The 14,572-nt window shown below is 37.2% G+C and overlaps 1 protein-coding gene across 9 annotated transcripts in view; it reads right to left on the bottom strand.

Moving 5' to 3' along the window:
• Mbs (Myosin binding subunit) overlaps positions 1-14,328 on the bottom strand; it is a 245,605-nt gene extending 231,277 nt beyond the window's left edge. For all 9 annotated transcript variants that reach the window (XM_083126415.1, XM_083126417.1, XM_083126419.1 and 6 more), the window contains exon 1: positions 13,993-14,328. In XM_083126415.1, coding sequence (XP_082982541.1) covers positions 13,993-14,241 — 249 coding nt within the window. In that variant the 5' untranslated portion in view covers positions 14,242-14,328. The remainder of the gene's footprint in view (positions 1-13,992) is intronic.
• Positions 14,329-14,572: the final 244 nt, after the last annotated feature.

Genomic DNA, 14,572 nt, shown 5'->3' with positions numbered 1-14,572 from the left:
AGTAAACTTAGCATTTACTGGGGTTCGAACAACTTGTTATACTGGACTACGTTCAACATTTCAGTGTTTTCAAATGTAAGTCGCTGATGCTTTGAGGTCAGGACATCCTTATGTGTGGATAAATTACATTATCTTGGGAACTATTGGGGCTGCAATGATTATGTTATACCATTTTATATCTCTCGTTCTGCTCTACAAAATGAGACTATAGGATTTTATGCAGCTGCTCAAGAAGAGTGAAAATCATTTATTTTTCTGTCCATTTTTTAACAAAACATGAAATAAAAGGAAGGAAAAGGAAGGAAAAAGGTACTGAAGCATCAAAGAGGGGGGTAAAAAGAGAATAAATGTGTTAATCTCACGAAAAAGTGCAAAAGGGTGCAACAAAGTGTGTTCATTTCACTTGATTTCTTGTCCTAAAATACATACCTGAAACGATCGGTACGAAAACAGCTATATTTTTTTGGAAAGGTGCTGCACCTAAAAATCCGTTCCCTATTTATATGTAAATAATAAAGTAAACAATTGAAAATCAATATTGTTACAGAATAACCAACTCTAACAAAGGTAATACGATACAAGGTTATCTCTCTACAGGTAATATCAATTGCATCCCTATCCATCACAACTACAAAACAACTTCTCATAATTATTATTATTAAACCCTTATTATGCACAGAGTTCCTCCATAAATCGGTTTGGACTCATTTTTCTTGTGGATGCCGTTTCGATTGCTGCTGCAATCTTTTTGTTATCATGTATAAACCTAAATAATGCAATTAAGCCTTGAGAGTTGAAGAAGTTTGCATTCGAGGCTGTGTTTGGGAGAAGGATAAGTGTGGGTCAATTTGTGGAGGAGCTCTACCTGAGTTTTATCAAGTGAAAAACATCTTCCTCACTACACAATTACTGATTATTATGGTAAACAATATCACACTGTTTTGGAGATAGACAGACGTGTGGCATGAAACTATATTCCTTACTATTTAAAACACTGACATTATTTTCATAATTTTAATGGTCGGTTCTACATTTTGAAGACACATTAGGAAGAAGTACCCCGGTGGACGCCTATGCTCAGCAGTGACACTAAAATGACCCTGACAATGATGCTAATGTATGAAGAAAGGAAATTTCTTTCACAGATAATTTCCACTGTTTTTTTCAGTTCAGATAAGTCCTAATGCACAACTTCAGTTTGAAAAGACAATAAAAATAAGGGAATGCAGACATTTGCTAGTGAAAGAGCATGATGTCTCCCAAATCGTGCAACAATTTTATAACTAGTGTTGCCCACGAGACGAGACTTTGGCCTGTCTCGTCTCGAAAATATTCGTTTGTCTCGGGACACATGATCAATCTCGTCTCGTCTCGAATTTTTAAAAGCCTGTCCCGCCTCGTCCCGTGGGCAACACTATTTATAACTAGTGCATGTTTTACAAAATTACAAGCAAATCACTTTTGTTTTTTAACTCTCTGATTAAAAAATTGCCCACCTTTTTAATTGCTAGTGCACGCTAGACCTAAAACTTTTCAATATATTATCTTACAGAAATCAAATGTCTTATTTTCTTAAATATGATTAAATACATTTAGCTAATTTTTATCATATCCTTCAGTACATGTAACTGCCATCTCTCCATTCATTTTCTATTATGGATAATAATAAATAACCCATGGCGCAACAGCAAAACTGCCTACCGACTGCCGGACTCATTCCCACCTGCCAGTCCCATACACAGACTTAAATCTCGGGAGAAAGATTGTTAAGTTTCCCCTAGAAGATTCGAAGCTACACACATCCCATAGCCGGAGCCCAAAGCCTTAGACCGCATAGTCATGGTGCGGGACATTTCTATTGTGGAAAATAAATAATATTGACTTTTTATCAGAGAAGGCATAAAACAGTGTTTTTCAGAATTAATGAAATTTTACAATAAATGAGGGATTCATAGCACAAGTGGTGTAACTCCATTCAAGACAGTTTTGAGAAAAAGACTCATTTAAATACTTCATGCCATGTTTAGCTGTTGGAGCACAGACAGTAGTGATGCATGTATGAGCAAGAATTTTAAGCTCAATTTCCACGAAAAGTGAAGTAACGCCACTAGCGCTCTGAATTCCCCAAACGTACAGGAAAAGTCCAAATCTTTTTGCATGAAAGGCAAGCTATTACTTCAGCCATTTGTCATGGTCCATATTAAATTGTACTTAAACTAAAAATAATGCCTCAAAATAAAATCATAGGTGTTTTTCAGTATTAAGGTGGGCCACATAAAAAATCTTAGCAGGTCTGATGTGGCCCACAAGAGTTTGGGCAGCCTGGATCTAAGAGATGGCCAGTTCATGCAATATTCTACATATTTCTGGAACAAATGTTTGTATCCTTTATCAGCGTGTAAGTAAGGTAAACTTATCTCCTAGGATAATCTTCTAACACTATGCAAAGAACTGCAGGAAAGTTACGTGGCTGCTGAGAATGAGCATTCTTACATTCTCTAAATGTAAAATCAGAACTTCTCAGCACAAAGTACAAAACAATCAATTATATAAAAATGATAGAAATAGACCTGTCCCCTTACTTCACAAGTCCAATGAAACATCATGGTCAAAATAACCACTGTCAGTAATTCTACGTAATCCCTTAAGTGTGCTAATCTAAGTATTAATGTGGATATTCAAACCAAGCTTGGTTTGGAAATTTGAATGAAGAATACAGGCATATGCTGTATGTAAGTCATTTTATGATCTTTACTACATGTGACATGATGTACAGTATGATTTGTAAGTTCCCTGACAGTCCTGTTGTTCTGAAATATGGGGGTTTATAGACACAGGGACCAACCTCACCTTGCCAGTCGCAAGTCCCAGATGACAAAGGAGCAATTGGAGTAAAACCTCGTTAAAAAGCTGTGGTACAGGTGACTCCATATCATGGTAACCAGTTGAAAGTCTTTTGCATGGATTACTGTGAAGTCCTCAACAGCAGATGCAGCGAAGGAACCCTTCGGTACGACACAGAAGGCAGAAGAGGCAACCTAATCTCTTGGGAGTAATGAAAAGGGAGAACCACTGCCTTATCGAGACGAAGGATAGGATATTCAAAGGCTAAAGGATTCAACCTTAACAGAAAATCTAGTCCTGGCTCTGGGCTGTGATAAATTTTTACAAATGCATTACAGACGATTTATGGGATTATTTTATGACATTCATAAAAACATGTTTTTTTAAAGAGGGGTACTGGCAACATTGGTTGTGTCAGAGGGCAGTACCAGATGTGCCTGACATGTGATTATGTTATTCAATGAATGCCTAGATGAAAGAAAGAGAGTTGAAATTTATCATACAAAAATACTAACAACCACCACTTCAAGAATCATGACCATACACATTGCCCTAGAGAGGCTAGTAACAATAATACATACAGTGAGATTTCTATGATTAACTTGAGAGAAGAGTGGAACGATTGTCTAAAACGAGAGATGTAATTATCATGGGAGACTCAAATGGAAGAGTGGGTACTGACCAGAGAAATGGGCAGGGAGTACTTGAACTGCATGGATGTGAAGAGATCAAAAAAGCCTGGGAGCAAATGCTGCTGGACTTCTTTGTGATAGATAAGACAAAAAAAAATAGGAAATTCATACTTCACCAAATTACTTCCGAAGGAGATGGAAGAGAAATGAAAAGCATAAACAATTGCATTACATTTCAAGATGGCATGAGGAGGTTAATTTCAGGATGTAAAAGTTACACAAAGTTATCCTCAGTTTCTCCCAAAACCACAACACTGAAATTATTAAATCATATTTCTTTACTATAATTTAGCTTTTACATAAAAAGAAGGAATATCACTATCTTGTGTTACATAAACCAACCATTTCCTCATCCAGTGAACTATGAGGCAAATATACTTTACACTTTGTGGATTGTTCTGAAAATATAGTGTATTTCCACGTGGAGTGGGGCTTTGCTGTTTTTATTGTTTTTTTTTAAATCATAGTAAATGTTCCTAAGCTTGTTATTACTTGCCAAACCTTTCTGAAATCTACAAAACATTCTATTTCCACAGGTATATAACATGTTGAATTTTACATTTATGGATGTCTTTCCATAATAATTCTTCGAAAGAATAATAAAACATGGTCAAAGGGCAGGTTATGTTATTGCACATCTGGAATGCATTAACTGCTATGCCATCTCTCATTATAGTTATCACTAGGGCTCCGAAGTTGAGGAAAAATCATTTTTTTTTTCCTAGTGTCCGAAGACAAGGCCCAACATAAGGTTGGTTTTATTTGTCCTTTTTTTTAGCCTTTTTAAAGGTCTTAACGGCTTTTTTTTTTTTTTTTTTTTTTTTGCAACTTCACCTTCATTCCACTACATTTTTACTGCCCATTCTCAATTCGAATCATCATCAGTTCACCATCTCTTAAACATCCTTTCTGTAGTAAAGAATTAAAAAAAGAAAGAAATATATTTGAACCATCCCTGAAACGAGAGATAAACATTTTTGGAAGACTGAAGCAGGTACGGTACAAGGTCCTTTAACTGTAACTTGTCTGGTAGGTGCGCTGTAAGTGGCAACTTTCTCTTGTTTTCAAGCTTTCAGTGTTTTCGCACTGTGGGTTCCATACCACCAGAATTTTGTATTTTTATTCATTAAATATGTAATTAAAACTGAAGTTATTAATTAATTTGGATCACATTTACACGTCCTTTTTCACGTTTTTAGGTCCCTTTTTTGATATTTTTAGGTCTTTTTTTTTTCTTTGGCAATTTATAGGTCTTCAACTTCCGAGCCCTAGTTATCACAGTCCAAATTTTAAACTACCATATCTTAACTGCCCAAATTGCAGAACAGAATAACAAATTGTTGTATCTGGATGGCTCTACATAAGAGGAGCAATTTTTAGAAAAATTATATGTACAGAAGCTACGGTCAAATATGTAGTCAGAGGACCACAGAATCTGATCTTAAGTACCAAGGGACGTGTGAAATGCCATGTTGTCAAAGTCAGCAGATTGTGTGCCTCCTGGCACTGTAGAAACCAGCCTCATATAATATAGCAACTGCCATGTGCTGAAGCACCTTTGATAATGTTAACTAAAATTGTCTTACGAGGTGGAAGGGAATAACATTTGCAGGCAAGAACGATCCTTCTGGCAACTGACACCTCCCTCGTAAGCAGGCAAACCAACAACACAATTCTGCATGTACAAACCGCAAAGAGCAAACAACTTCCCAAATGGTGGGATTAGTAATGGTGATAATATCTAAAAGGCCAAATCACACAGAAGTGGATTTATAGTAGGAATGCCTTAGTTGGTGCTGGACTGGCTACCTGGCCAGAAATGATGGCTGTCTGTCTGACTGGTTTTGATGATTAGCCTGTGTTCTAATTGCAACTGTAGAACAATCAATCAGAGTGAAGTATGGTCCTATGAATATAATGTGCAAGTTTGGAAACTGCTCGATGAAAGAACAGAACAGAGACAATGTGCATTCGGGTTCATTAATACATATTTAGGAATTTATCCAAAGTGATGAGACTTGTACACGACAAATGTGATAGCTGATAATGAAAATTCTTATTATTACCAGTGTATTAAATGTTTGACATATTTAGTTGAACAAAATAGATATTTTTATGAATGAATCCTGTGAATTTCATTAAAAAGCTTTTTGAGTACACCTTCATTACCAAACTTTCTTTTGAACAAATTTCTGGCCCATAAAAATACTTTTATCTTAACTCTTTTAAATTAATTTTTAATAACAGCAGTAGCTATTCTTCTACGGCTTTCTTCAAATCGCTCGTCCATCTTTTTAGCTTGTCTGCTTTGCGCAATACCTTGTGGGAACAAAAGCAGCTGAGCCAGTACCACACAACAAGTCCAAGTCCAACTGGAAAATCAAGCAGGAGATCGAGCCTCATGTGATCCAGGCATAATCTAGGACATCGCAGTAAACCATATACAAGTTATTAATGATGCAAGTACAGTAGAGCGCCGATTATCCGAAGTAATTGGGGGACATGGGTGTTCGGAAAACTGGTTTGTTCGGATAATCGAACTGTACATGTTTATTTGCCAAAAAGAAGTACTGTACAGTAAATTTATTCATAAAAACAGGCATCTCTTTAAGTATTACAAAGTAACGTACAAAGGCAACTTTAGTAGGAATATATAGTATGTGGTACAGTTTATTAAACAAAAATATGTACATATTACATACGCATTTTGCATGAACAATACACACAGTACACAAAATTAACGTTTAAAAAAATCCTTTATTTTGGTCAGCAGCGCCTTATGAAGGCCCCATTAGAAGCAATGTTCCGCCAGCGGTGGCTCAGTGCGGCGACTACTCTGGGAAACTTGGTTTGGGAGTGAGGGGGATGATGGACGGTAGGGTGGGAGAGTAACAGGTGCGAGCGAGTACACAGTTCGGTTAAGCGGTCGTTCGGTTGACCGACGTTCGGATAACACTGGGGAACAGTGAAATTGCGGCACAGTGTTTGAGAGCTAATTTAGGTCAATTTCAAGCTGCTGAATAATGATATAATAATATATTTCCTGAATTGGCTCTAATTTAAGAAATAAATGCAACTAAACCAAAATGGCGGAAACATAAGACATACATATAAATGAACTTCCAACAACAATTTAATATTTCTTTCTGTGATTACAATCATTATTATAAAAATAAATTTATATAGGCCTATGATCAAAATAATTAAGAAAATATGTACACAATGAAGTAACAAACTATGTGAAACGTTTTCTATACAATTTCCTGCTGTATTGCTTTTGAGGACAATCCCTCTGTAAGCTCCAACAGTAGTCGGCCATCACGTGGCGATCCCACCATCCCTGGTACCTTTCTTCCATTATCCTTATATCCTGATGGAACCTTTCTCCCCGTTCTTCACTAAAATCACCAACGTTCTCAGGGAATCTGTCAATGTGGCTATGTAGAAAATGTATCTTCACACTCATATTAGCTCCCAATTTCTCAAAGTTTTTCAAGATATTTCCAACTATATCGGGGTACTTTTCTGCTCTGTGATACCCCAAAAAGTTTTTGACGACTGACACAAAGCTCAGTGAGGCCTCAGATTCGATGTAAGACATGTAAGTTGTAAAATTGGCATCATTTATGAGTGTACGAATTTGTGGTGGTCCGTCAAAGAATCCTGCCTTCAATTTTTTAATACTTAGTCCTGGAAAAGTGTGGCATATATATTTGAAACAATCACCACTTGTATCTAAGGCCTTGACAAACTGTTTTATCAACCCAATTTTAATATGCAGTGGCGGAAGGATGATTTTGTCCCTATCTATCAGCGGTTCATGAATGATATTAGCTTTTCCCACTAATATTTTCCCTTGGGGGCCAAACTTTTATCGTCCAATGCTTTTCTCTAGCACGACTATCCCACAAACATAGGAAACAGGGATACTTTGTGTACCCACTTTGCTGTCCTAGTAAAAAAAAATCACCATCTTCAAATCCACACACACGAGCCACTTATGTTCAGCATATTCAATTTTTTCCTAAAACCATTTTTATGTTTTGGTATTCTTCCTTAAGGTTTGTTGAGTGTCCGATATATTGCCTAGCAATGCTTCATAAGTTGCCTAGCAACAATTTATAAATAAATAAATAAGTTTATTATGGGAATTTCAGCCCATTATCAAATTTTGATATTACCGAGAAAAGCGTAGAGTAATTTTACCTCCTATATTTTCCATGGTGTGTTTATTTTTATAACTGGAGTCAATTCAACTGAACCAATCATACAATTGGCAATCACAGCTGTTTTGTGTGCTGAAACTGTTATTAAACTTTATGCCGCAAAATAAAATCTTTTTTTTGTTCCCCAGTGTAATCGACGCTCTACTGTACCTACGAAATTTTAGTTGACCAAAGAAATAAGTACTCTAAATCATAAACAAAAATGGCATATACAATGTGGGTAGGAACTCCACATATGTGAATAAGTACGAGCCCAACCTTGTTAGATGTTTGTTCAGTGTTGGGGTGCACTCATGGCTGATATGTAGCCCCTCTCCTATCTTTGGCGAACTACAGTGTTGCCTGATTATGGTAAGAGAAGAATACCCAGAAGCAGTCGTTGAAAGGGATATTGTGGTGGTTGGATGGATGGCAACAGTGAAGTCTAGGTTGTGGGTGGAGGAGCGGTTGTTATTGATTCTGAGGTTGAGGGTGGTTGATGTTTCTCCCAGGTAAAAGTCACCACAGATGTTGCAGATCCCTTCGAGATGGAGGGTGAATTTGCCAGTGACAGTGTAAACATGGAGGGTGTGAGAGGTGATGAGAATAGAGCATTGCATAGGAGGGTTGCATTCGTAAGCATTTGGATGTTGGATTTGTGGTGAAGTGGACCAGGAGGTTTTGGAGGTCGGATAGGGTGCATTGAAATCCATCCTGATTAAGTCAATGAAAGAGTGTAAAATAATTCTCTCCACTCACTTTCAAATTTTTTTATCTGGCCTATGGGTTTCGAAAATAATTAAAATTCTGGAGTCCTGGACTTTACATAAGAAATATTTTAACAGTTCAAATATTTTGTGCCCAGAAACTGCTAGTTTCAATTGCATTGCCCATTCCATTGGCATCCAAAATAATGCTTTGATAAAACTGAATACAATCAAGGATAATGAGAGGAAGAAATGAAGAGACAAAAGGCCACCACACTCATGCAGGTACACCAGACAGGCATATCGTCCAGAATAACTCAGATTCTCATGGCACCAACAAACAACGCAGAGATGAGACTTGGCTTAACACAAGCTTTAGTAGTGGCTCTTGATAAAAATAATCAGTAGGCATAACAGTTAGGAATTTCAAATGGGAGTTTAGGGGGGGGGGGTCATTGACCGACCATATCCCCTCGAGAATTAAGTCAATCTTTTATTTTAAATCAACACATTTAGATGTTTTACGTAATGCAAAAGTGGTTCCAGCATGCAGAAAACGCAAATAACGTAGATATATGATCGCAAAGTATCACCTATGTAAGTAAATTAAACACCTATACAGCACTACTTCCACTCCTCTTTTCCATAAATTCCTAAACAGCAGCAAAAGTAACAGCAATGTCAAATTACTATAACAAACCTAACAACTACTACAATCCTTTTAACATAAAATCTCTAGCCTATCTGGAAGCCAGAAATGGAGTGCTTCATAATATAAATAGTGATGTCTTTCTTGTGCCATGATACCTAGGGATGACCACTAGCCTGTGACTTCCAAGAAACCACCAGTGTCTGACTGCATATCCCTTGAGAAAATTCTGACACGAGAGACAATTTGGTGGGTGTGGCATGGTAAATACCATGTGATGGAATTTTCCAGTCGCTGACCTTTCCAAAAAATACCCTTCTGCTTCAGCTCATAAGAATAAATCCTCTACCCCAGTGGTGGATGGCTGGTTTGGAATAAGGCATCTTCTGTTTTGACTAATATGGTTCAACTTATTTTATTCGTACAACTACTTCGACTAAATTAGTGAAATGATTACTTCGATTAATGTTAGTCGAGCGACTAATTTTCGATAGTTGATGGTTTTTAATAATCAAATAATATTAGTCGACTAATGCTCATCACCACTTCTACCATCAGGTTAAATGCTATTGGCTACATGTAAGTGTAATTATGCTAAGAGATTTAAACCTAACCTAACCATGAAAGCATTCTGTACTTAAGTCAGAAGATGAAATATGGCACTTGACAAGAAGGTGTTTGAGTTTGGTGCAATGAGTCTACCCGTGACATATGCACCGAAACATCGTCTGCAGTAAATCTCCCACCCCACTACGTCACACAAGGATTGCCAACTTTCAACCTCCGATACTTCCAATACCACTCCAAGATACAAACCACAAACATAACACATGTCAAATTCCATTCACATCCATTTGCCATTCTTCTGTCAAGTCTCGACTTTCATAACCAATCCTTTCTATAAAAACACTACAAAAGTTATGCATAATTCGTAATTCCACAGATCTAGTTCATACCACAAAGAGAGGTGATGATGAAAATGATAGCACCACCAAAAAACTCATTACTCCCCTATAATACATCTCCACGAGATAAAAACAATAGAAATAGTTTGTATGGAACAATTTTTAAAAATCATGCAAAAACTTTTACTTTCTCGTGGGGCTACAGAGGGTCAAGGGTATCTCTGTTATACCGTGCTACTGAGTCGGCCTGACGTCGTCTGATTTCTTGCTGTCACTGTTTTACCTGCGTGGAATCTTCTCTACCAGTGCTACCGCAACGGGATCTGTTGCCTTTGAAATACAGTAGACTTCGACGTTGCCTGGTTCTTCCCAGCGTAGAGATGTTAATTATTGAAGATCAGGCACACACAGGAAATGTACTACGTAGAAATTTTCAGCGAAAAATGCATTAACATCTCTACGCTGGGAGGAACCAGGCAATGTCGAAGTCTACTGTGTTTCAAAGGCAACACATCCCGTTGCGGTAGCACTGGCAGAGACGATTCCACACAGGCAAAACAGCGACGTAGTACATCTTCTGTGTGTGCCTAATCTTCAATAATAATAACACCAAGTCTTAACAATTTGTGGGATCATTTGTTGGTGTTTGACTAGTCGGAAAACAGTTGCTTTGTGAGGCACAGCAGAAGCAGATTTTTCTTGGAAAACGTTTTGCACATGAGTGTAAGAATGAGTAGTAAAATACTCTTCAGCAATGCACACGTGCTGCTCCAAAGAATACGCCATGCTGAATCAATTAAAAGAACAGGCATAGTAACGTCAAAAGTGAGCGAAGAGAATTCAGTGTAACCAGAGGCAGACTAGGATTCTCTCAAGAGTCCAATTTCGGCACAAAATCTTGGTTTATGACTTTTCACGTAAATGTATAGCCAATACTTAGGCACATGTGGCGTGCGTCTGTTGACAATATTTCGACCTGCTAGCATTGCCATATATGTCCCAAAAATGACACTTTTTCACTTAACCCATAATATAGCCAATAAAAAATCCATCAAATGTTGCACATGAGCAATATTGGTCGCAAATGATAGATTGACATGCCATTACACATCTAATTATGACCCTTCGATAATTTCTTACGTATTTTTCTCATTCAAAAGTGCATTTCTGGAAAAATTTTAAAGCTGCCTTCTGCCAGTTATTAATTTATCTAAATTTTCTGTATGGAGAAAACTGATAATTTTAAGCATTGAAAAATATCTCAATCGATGAGACTTCATAATGCAGAAAACCCGGTGTAAATATCTCTTACGGTTTTCATGATATACATTTTCAAAGTTTGGGTTGTGCAACTTTTGAAACACACTGTATAAGAGGCTGAGCATCACGGTATTCAAAACATCGTTAAATCATTCGAGAAAACAGGAAATGGGGTGTTGGGGGACAAAGAGTAAGAAATTATTACTGATTCTCTGGAATGTTCACAACGTTGATTTTAAAAAAAAATCATTTACTAACTTACGCTGTACCGCAATTTGAACTTAGAATCATCAAAATTTCGTACATATTACAGCATAAGATCACAGTCGCCAGGCTGAAATTTTTAGTCGCCATGGTGACCGGGATTTTTCGAGCCCTGGTTATATGTGTAGTAGGAATCTATATATATATATATATATATATATATATATATATATATATATATATATATATATATATATATATATATATATATATATATATATGCATGTATCTCCACATAACATTCACGATAGTGTCATAGCTAAGGTTTACATCACTACTGGTTTCTGGGTGTGTATTTATGTTTGCATTGTAGATTCAATTTTACAAACTCTGTACTGCAGAATGTGCACAGTAAACATATGCCAAAGTATATATTTAATAACATGCTATATATTTCTCGCGGTGACAGTTTAGTATATCGGAAACACATTTAAATCGGATATTGTGTGTTTCGAATGGTTCGTACTTACTAATTGTGTATTGCGGAACATAGATCAAGGGGTCATTATGGTTTTTTCACGAAAACAAACACAATTTTTCACATACAGAGTGATTTCTTTGATTCCTTTCCTCACTTCCATAACACACAATATGGCGGCCACATCGTGACTCATGTTGTGGGTATACAGTGTTTCCAACCTTCTTCACCAAAAAATACATACTATCGTGTTAGTCACCGGTGGAAATTGTACATTATGCACGGGAAGCTGACGGATAGCCCCACGAACTATTCCCGATAAGGTTAGGTTAGGCAAGCATAGTGAAAAAAAAACGGTGTTGGAAACACTGAAAGGGGGCTACGCCATCATGAAACGTACGCTGCATCCGGTTTAGGTATGGGAGACAAATGAAAACAATGGCAATTGTGCGTCGGTGAGATATTTCTCTTGAAAAATACATGATTTCCCTGTCAAATAGCTATATTCCACAATGAAAGAAAATACCTTGACGAACATTGTAAACCTTAGACAAACTCATTTAAGTAAGTAGTTTCTTCTGTAAAAATGAAATGTGTCTCAGATATCCTAAACTGTTACCATTTCTTGCTTTTCATATATGCAGTTTGAGTCTATTACTTCATATTTTGCATTTACAGTAGACTCGCGATTAACCGAGGGAGTGATTGGAAAACATCGCGCTTCATAACGCACACTCCTGTTCGTCTATGGAGTCAAGTCCACGCTGGACGTGTTTGTTACATTGTCGGTGTATCAGATTGTTACCGATTATGTTTAAGTCTGTGTAGGCCTATTCTAAGCGGAAAAAATAATTTTCTCATTTATGTTGTACTAGTAACAAATAATTACTATACATTTTTAAGTGTTGTTTCGTCATTTACGACCTATTAGCACATTATCTCCGTATTCTGGAGTTTTTCCGTAATCTCGGTGCCAATTAGCTCAGATAATCGCGAGTCTACTGTATTTAATTTTGAAATTCTGAAGTGATAAATTACGGGTTGCGGGTGGCAGCCATTACTCCGCTGCGTGGGTGTACTCTGCTTTTACATGCCGATCTCTGAGGGTAAACTTGCCCCTCTTTTTACTCCCAGCTTACCAGACCTTTCTGTTGGTGCATCAGATAATCAGGGTTAACTCTGAGTTTACTCTTACTTGCGAGTAAATCTACGTTGGTGCAAAAGGGCATCAACAATTTTTCCTCTGCTGGCATTGCAAGATATTTAGACACAAATGTATGCCCCTGCCTTGTTAATATAGTTATTATTCAAAACCCGCAATTAACTCAATTTTCCATGTAGACTTATAGAACTAATAGAAACTGTAAAGACCGTTGCAGTAGTTCCTCCCTTGCACTTGCACAACCTTAATGGGAAATGCACAGAAGAAAAACTGCTCAACATTAACCTTCTCTTTAGAAATTAATTTAAATAGAAATTCACTATAATTTCTAAACATTATCAATGGCCACATTATTTTTTAAATTTATAATTTTTGACAACCGTGAAAAGTGAGAATTTTACGGATATTACCACTGTACGTTGGCAACGTAAGCTAGCTCCCAACAAAACACACCTTCCTTCCTTCGATAATGCACTCGGCACACAAGGAAATGTTCGGCAATAATAATACCATTTTACAATGCGTGATATCGTACAGTGCAATTGTCAAGGCAGACACATTACACCAAATCAACAGTTTATGGTTAGGCCTATTAACTCCAAAACATAAACAATGCATGTATCAATACACTGTATGAGCTAAGTAAACAGGAACATAACAATACATATGATGAAGTTAAAACCACACCAATTCACAGATTCAATGCAAACAAAATCAAGTAAAAAACAGTTTTTAAATAGGCCAGCTGAAGCACAGTCAGCCATTTTGTTGCAAACCCTTCTTGTCCTAGATCAGGTTTATTGGACTACAACAGGTTGAACAATGCTAAATTCGACATTTTTCGGCAATAGAGTAAAAATACTACAACATATCAGCTTTAGCTTACCTGATGAAGGGCTGTCAACCCATCAACATTGGCTGTATCTATATCAGCTCCCCTCTCCAACAAACGTTGCACCTCTTCCTTATCCCCTGCCGCACATGCTGCTAAAAACACACAACCCGAAGAAAACTTAATCTTTCTGAGTTTTTCTTTTGGCACTGTTGACTCACGGTTAGTTTCCGATTCCTCCCAACGTTTTAACTGTTCTGCTCTCTTAAAGAGAGCCGAACTTGTACGGTTCTCCATAGACATTGCTAACACCACTCTCCATAAGCAACTGTGGCTAACATGGAGGGAGCGGTCTTCGACATACTCGCTCTTCACTACAGATAGCGCTTGTGTCGCTCGTAAGAAACTGGCCAGAATGCCATATGTATGACAAATTTCCCCCTATCAGTATGAAACTTTGCGGATGCAATATCACCAAGTTCTCAATTCTGTCAACAGATGGCATCGCTTCGCAAATATCATCACCGTGTTACGTAATTAGTTTACGTTGTAAAAGTTTGGCGCGAGAATAAAAAATATTGAACAATAAGGCGACCGAACTTTAGTCATGCAACCCACCTTTTTTTTACCCCTT

Source organism: Lepisma saccharinum, chromosome 8 (assembly GCF_977018435.1).
Source record: "Lepisma saccharinum chromosome 8, izLepSacc3.1, whole genome shotgun sequence".
In the NCBI taxonomy this organism is placed as follows: domain Eukaryota; kingdom Metazoa; phylum Arthropoda; class Insecta; order Zygentoma; family Lepismatidae; genus Lepisma; species Lepisma saccharinum.
Note: the sequence above shows the minus strand (reverse complement) of the source record. Positions and strands in the feature narration are given on the sequence as shown.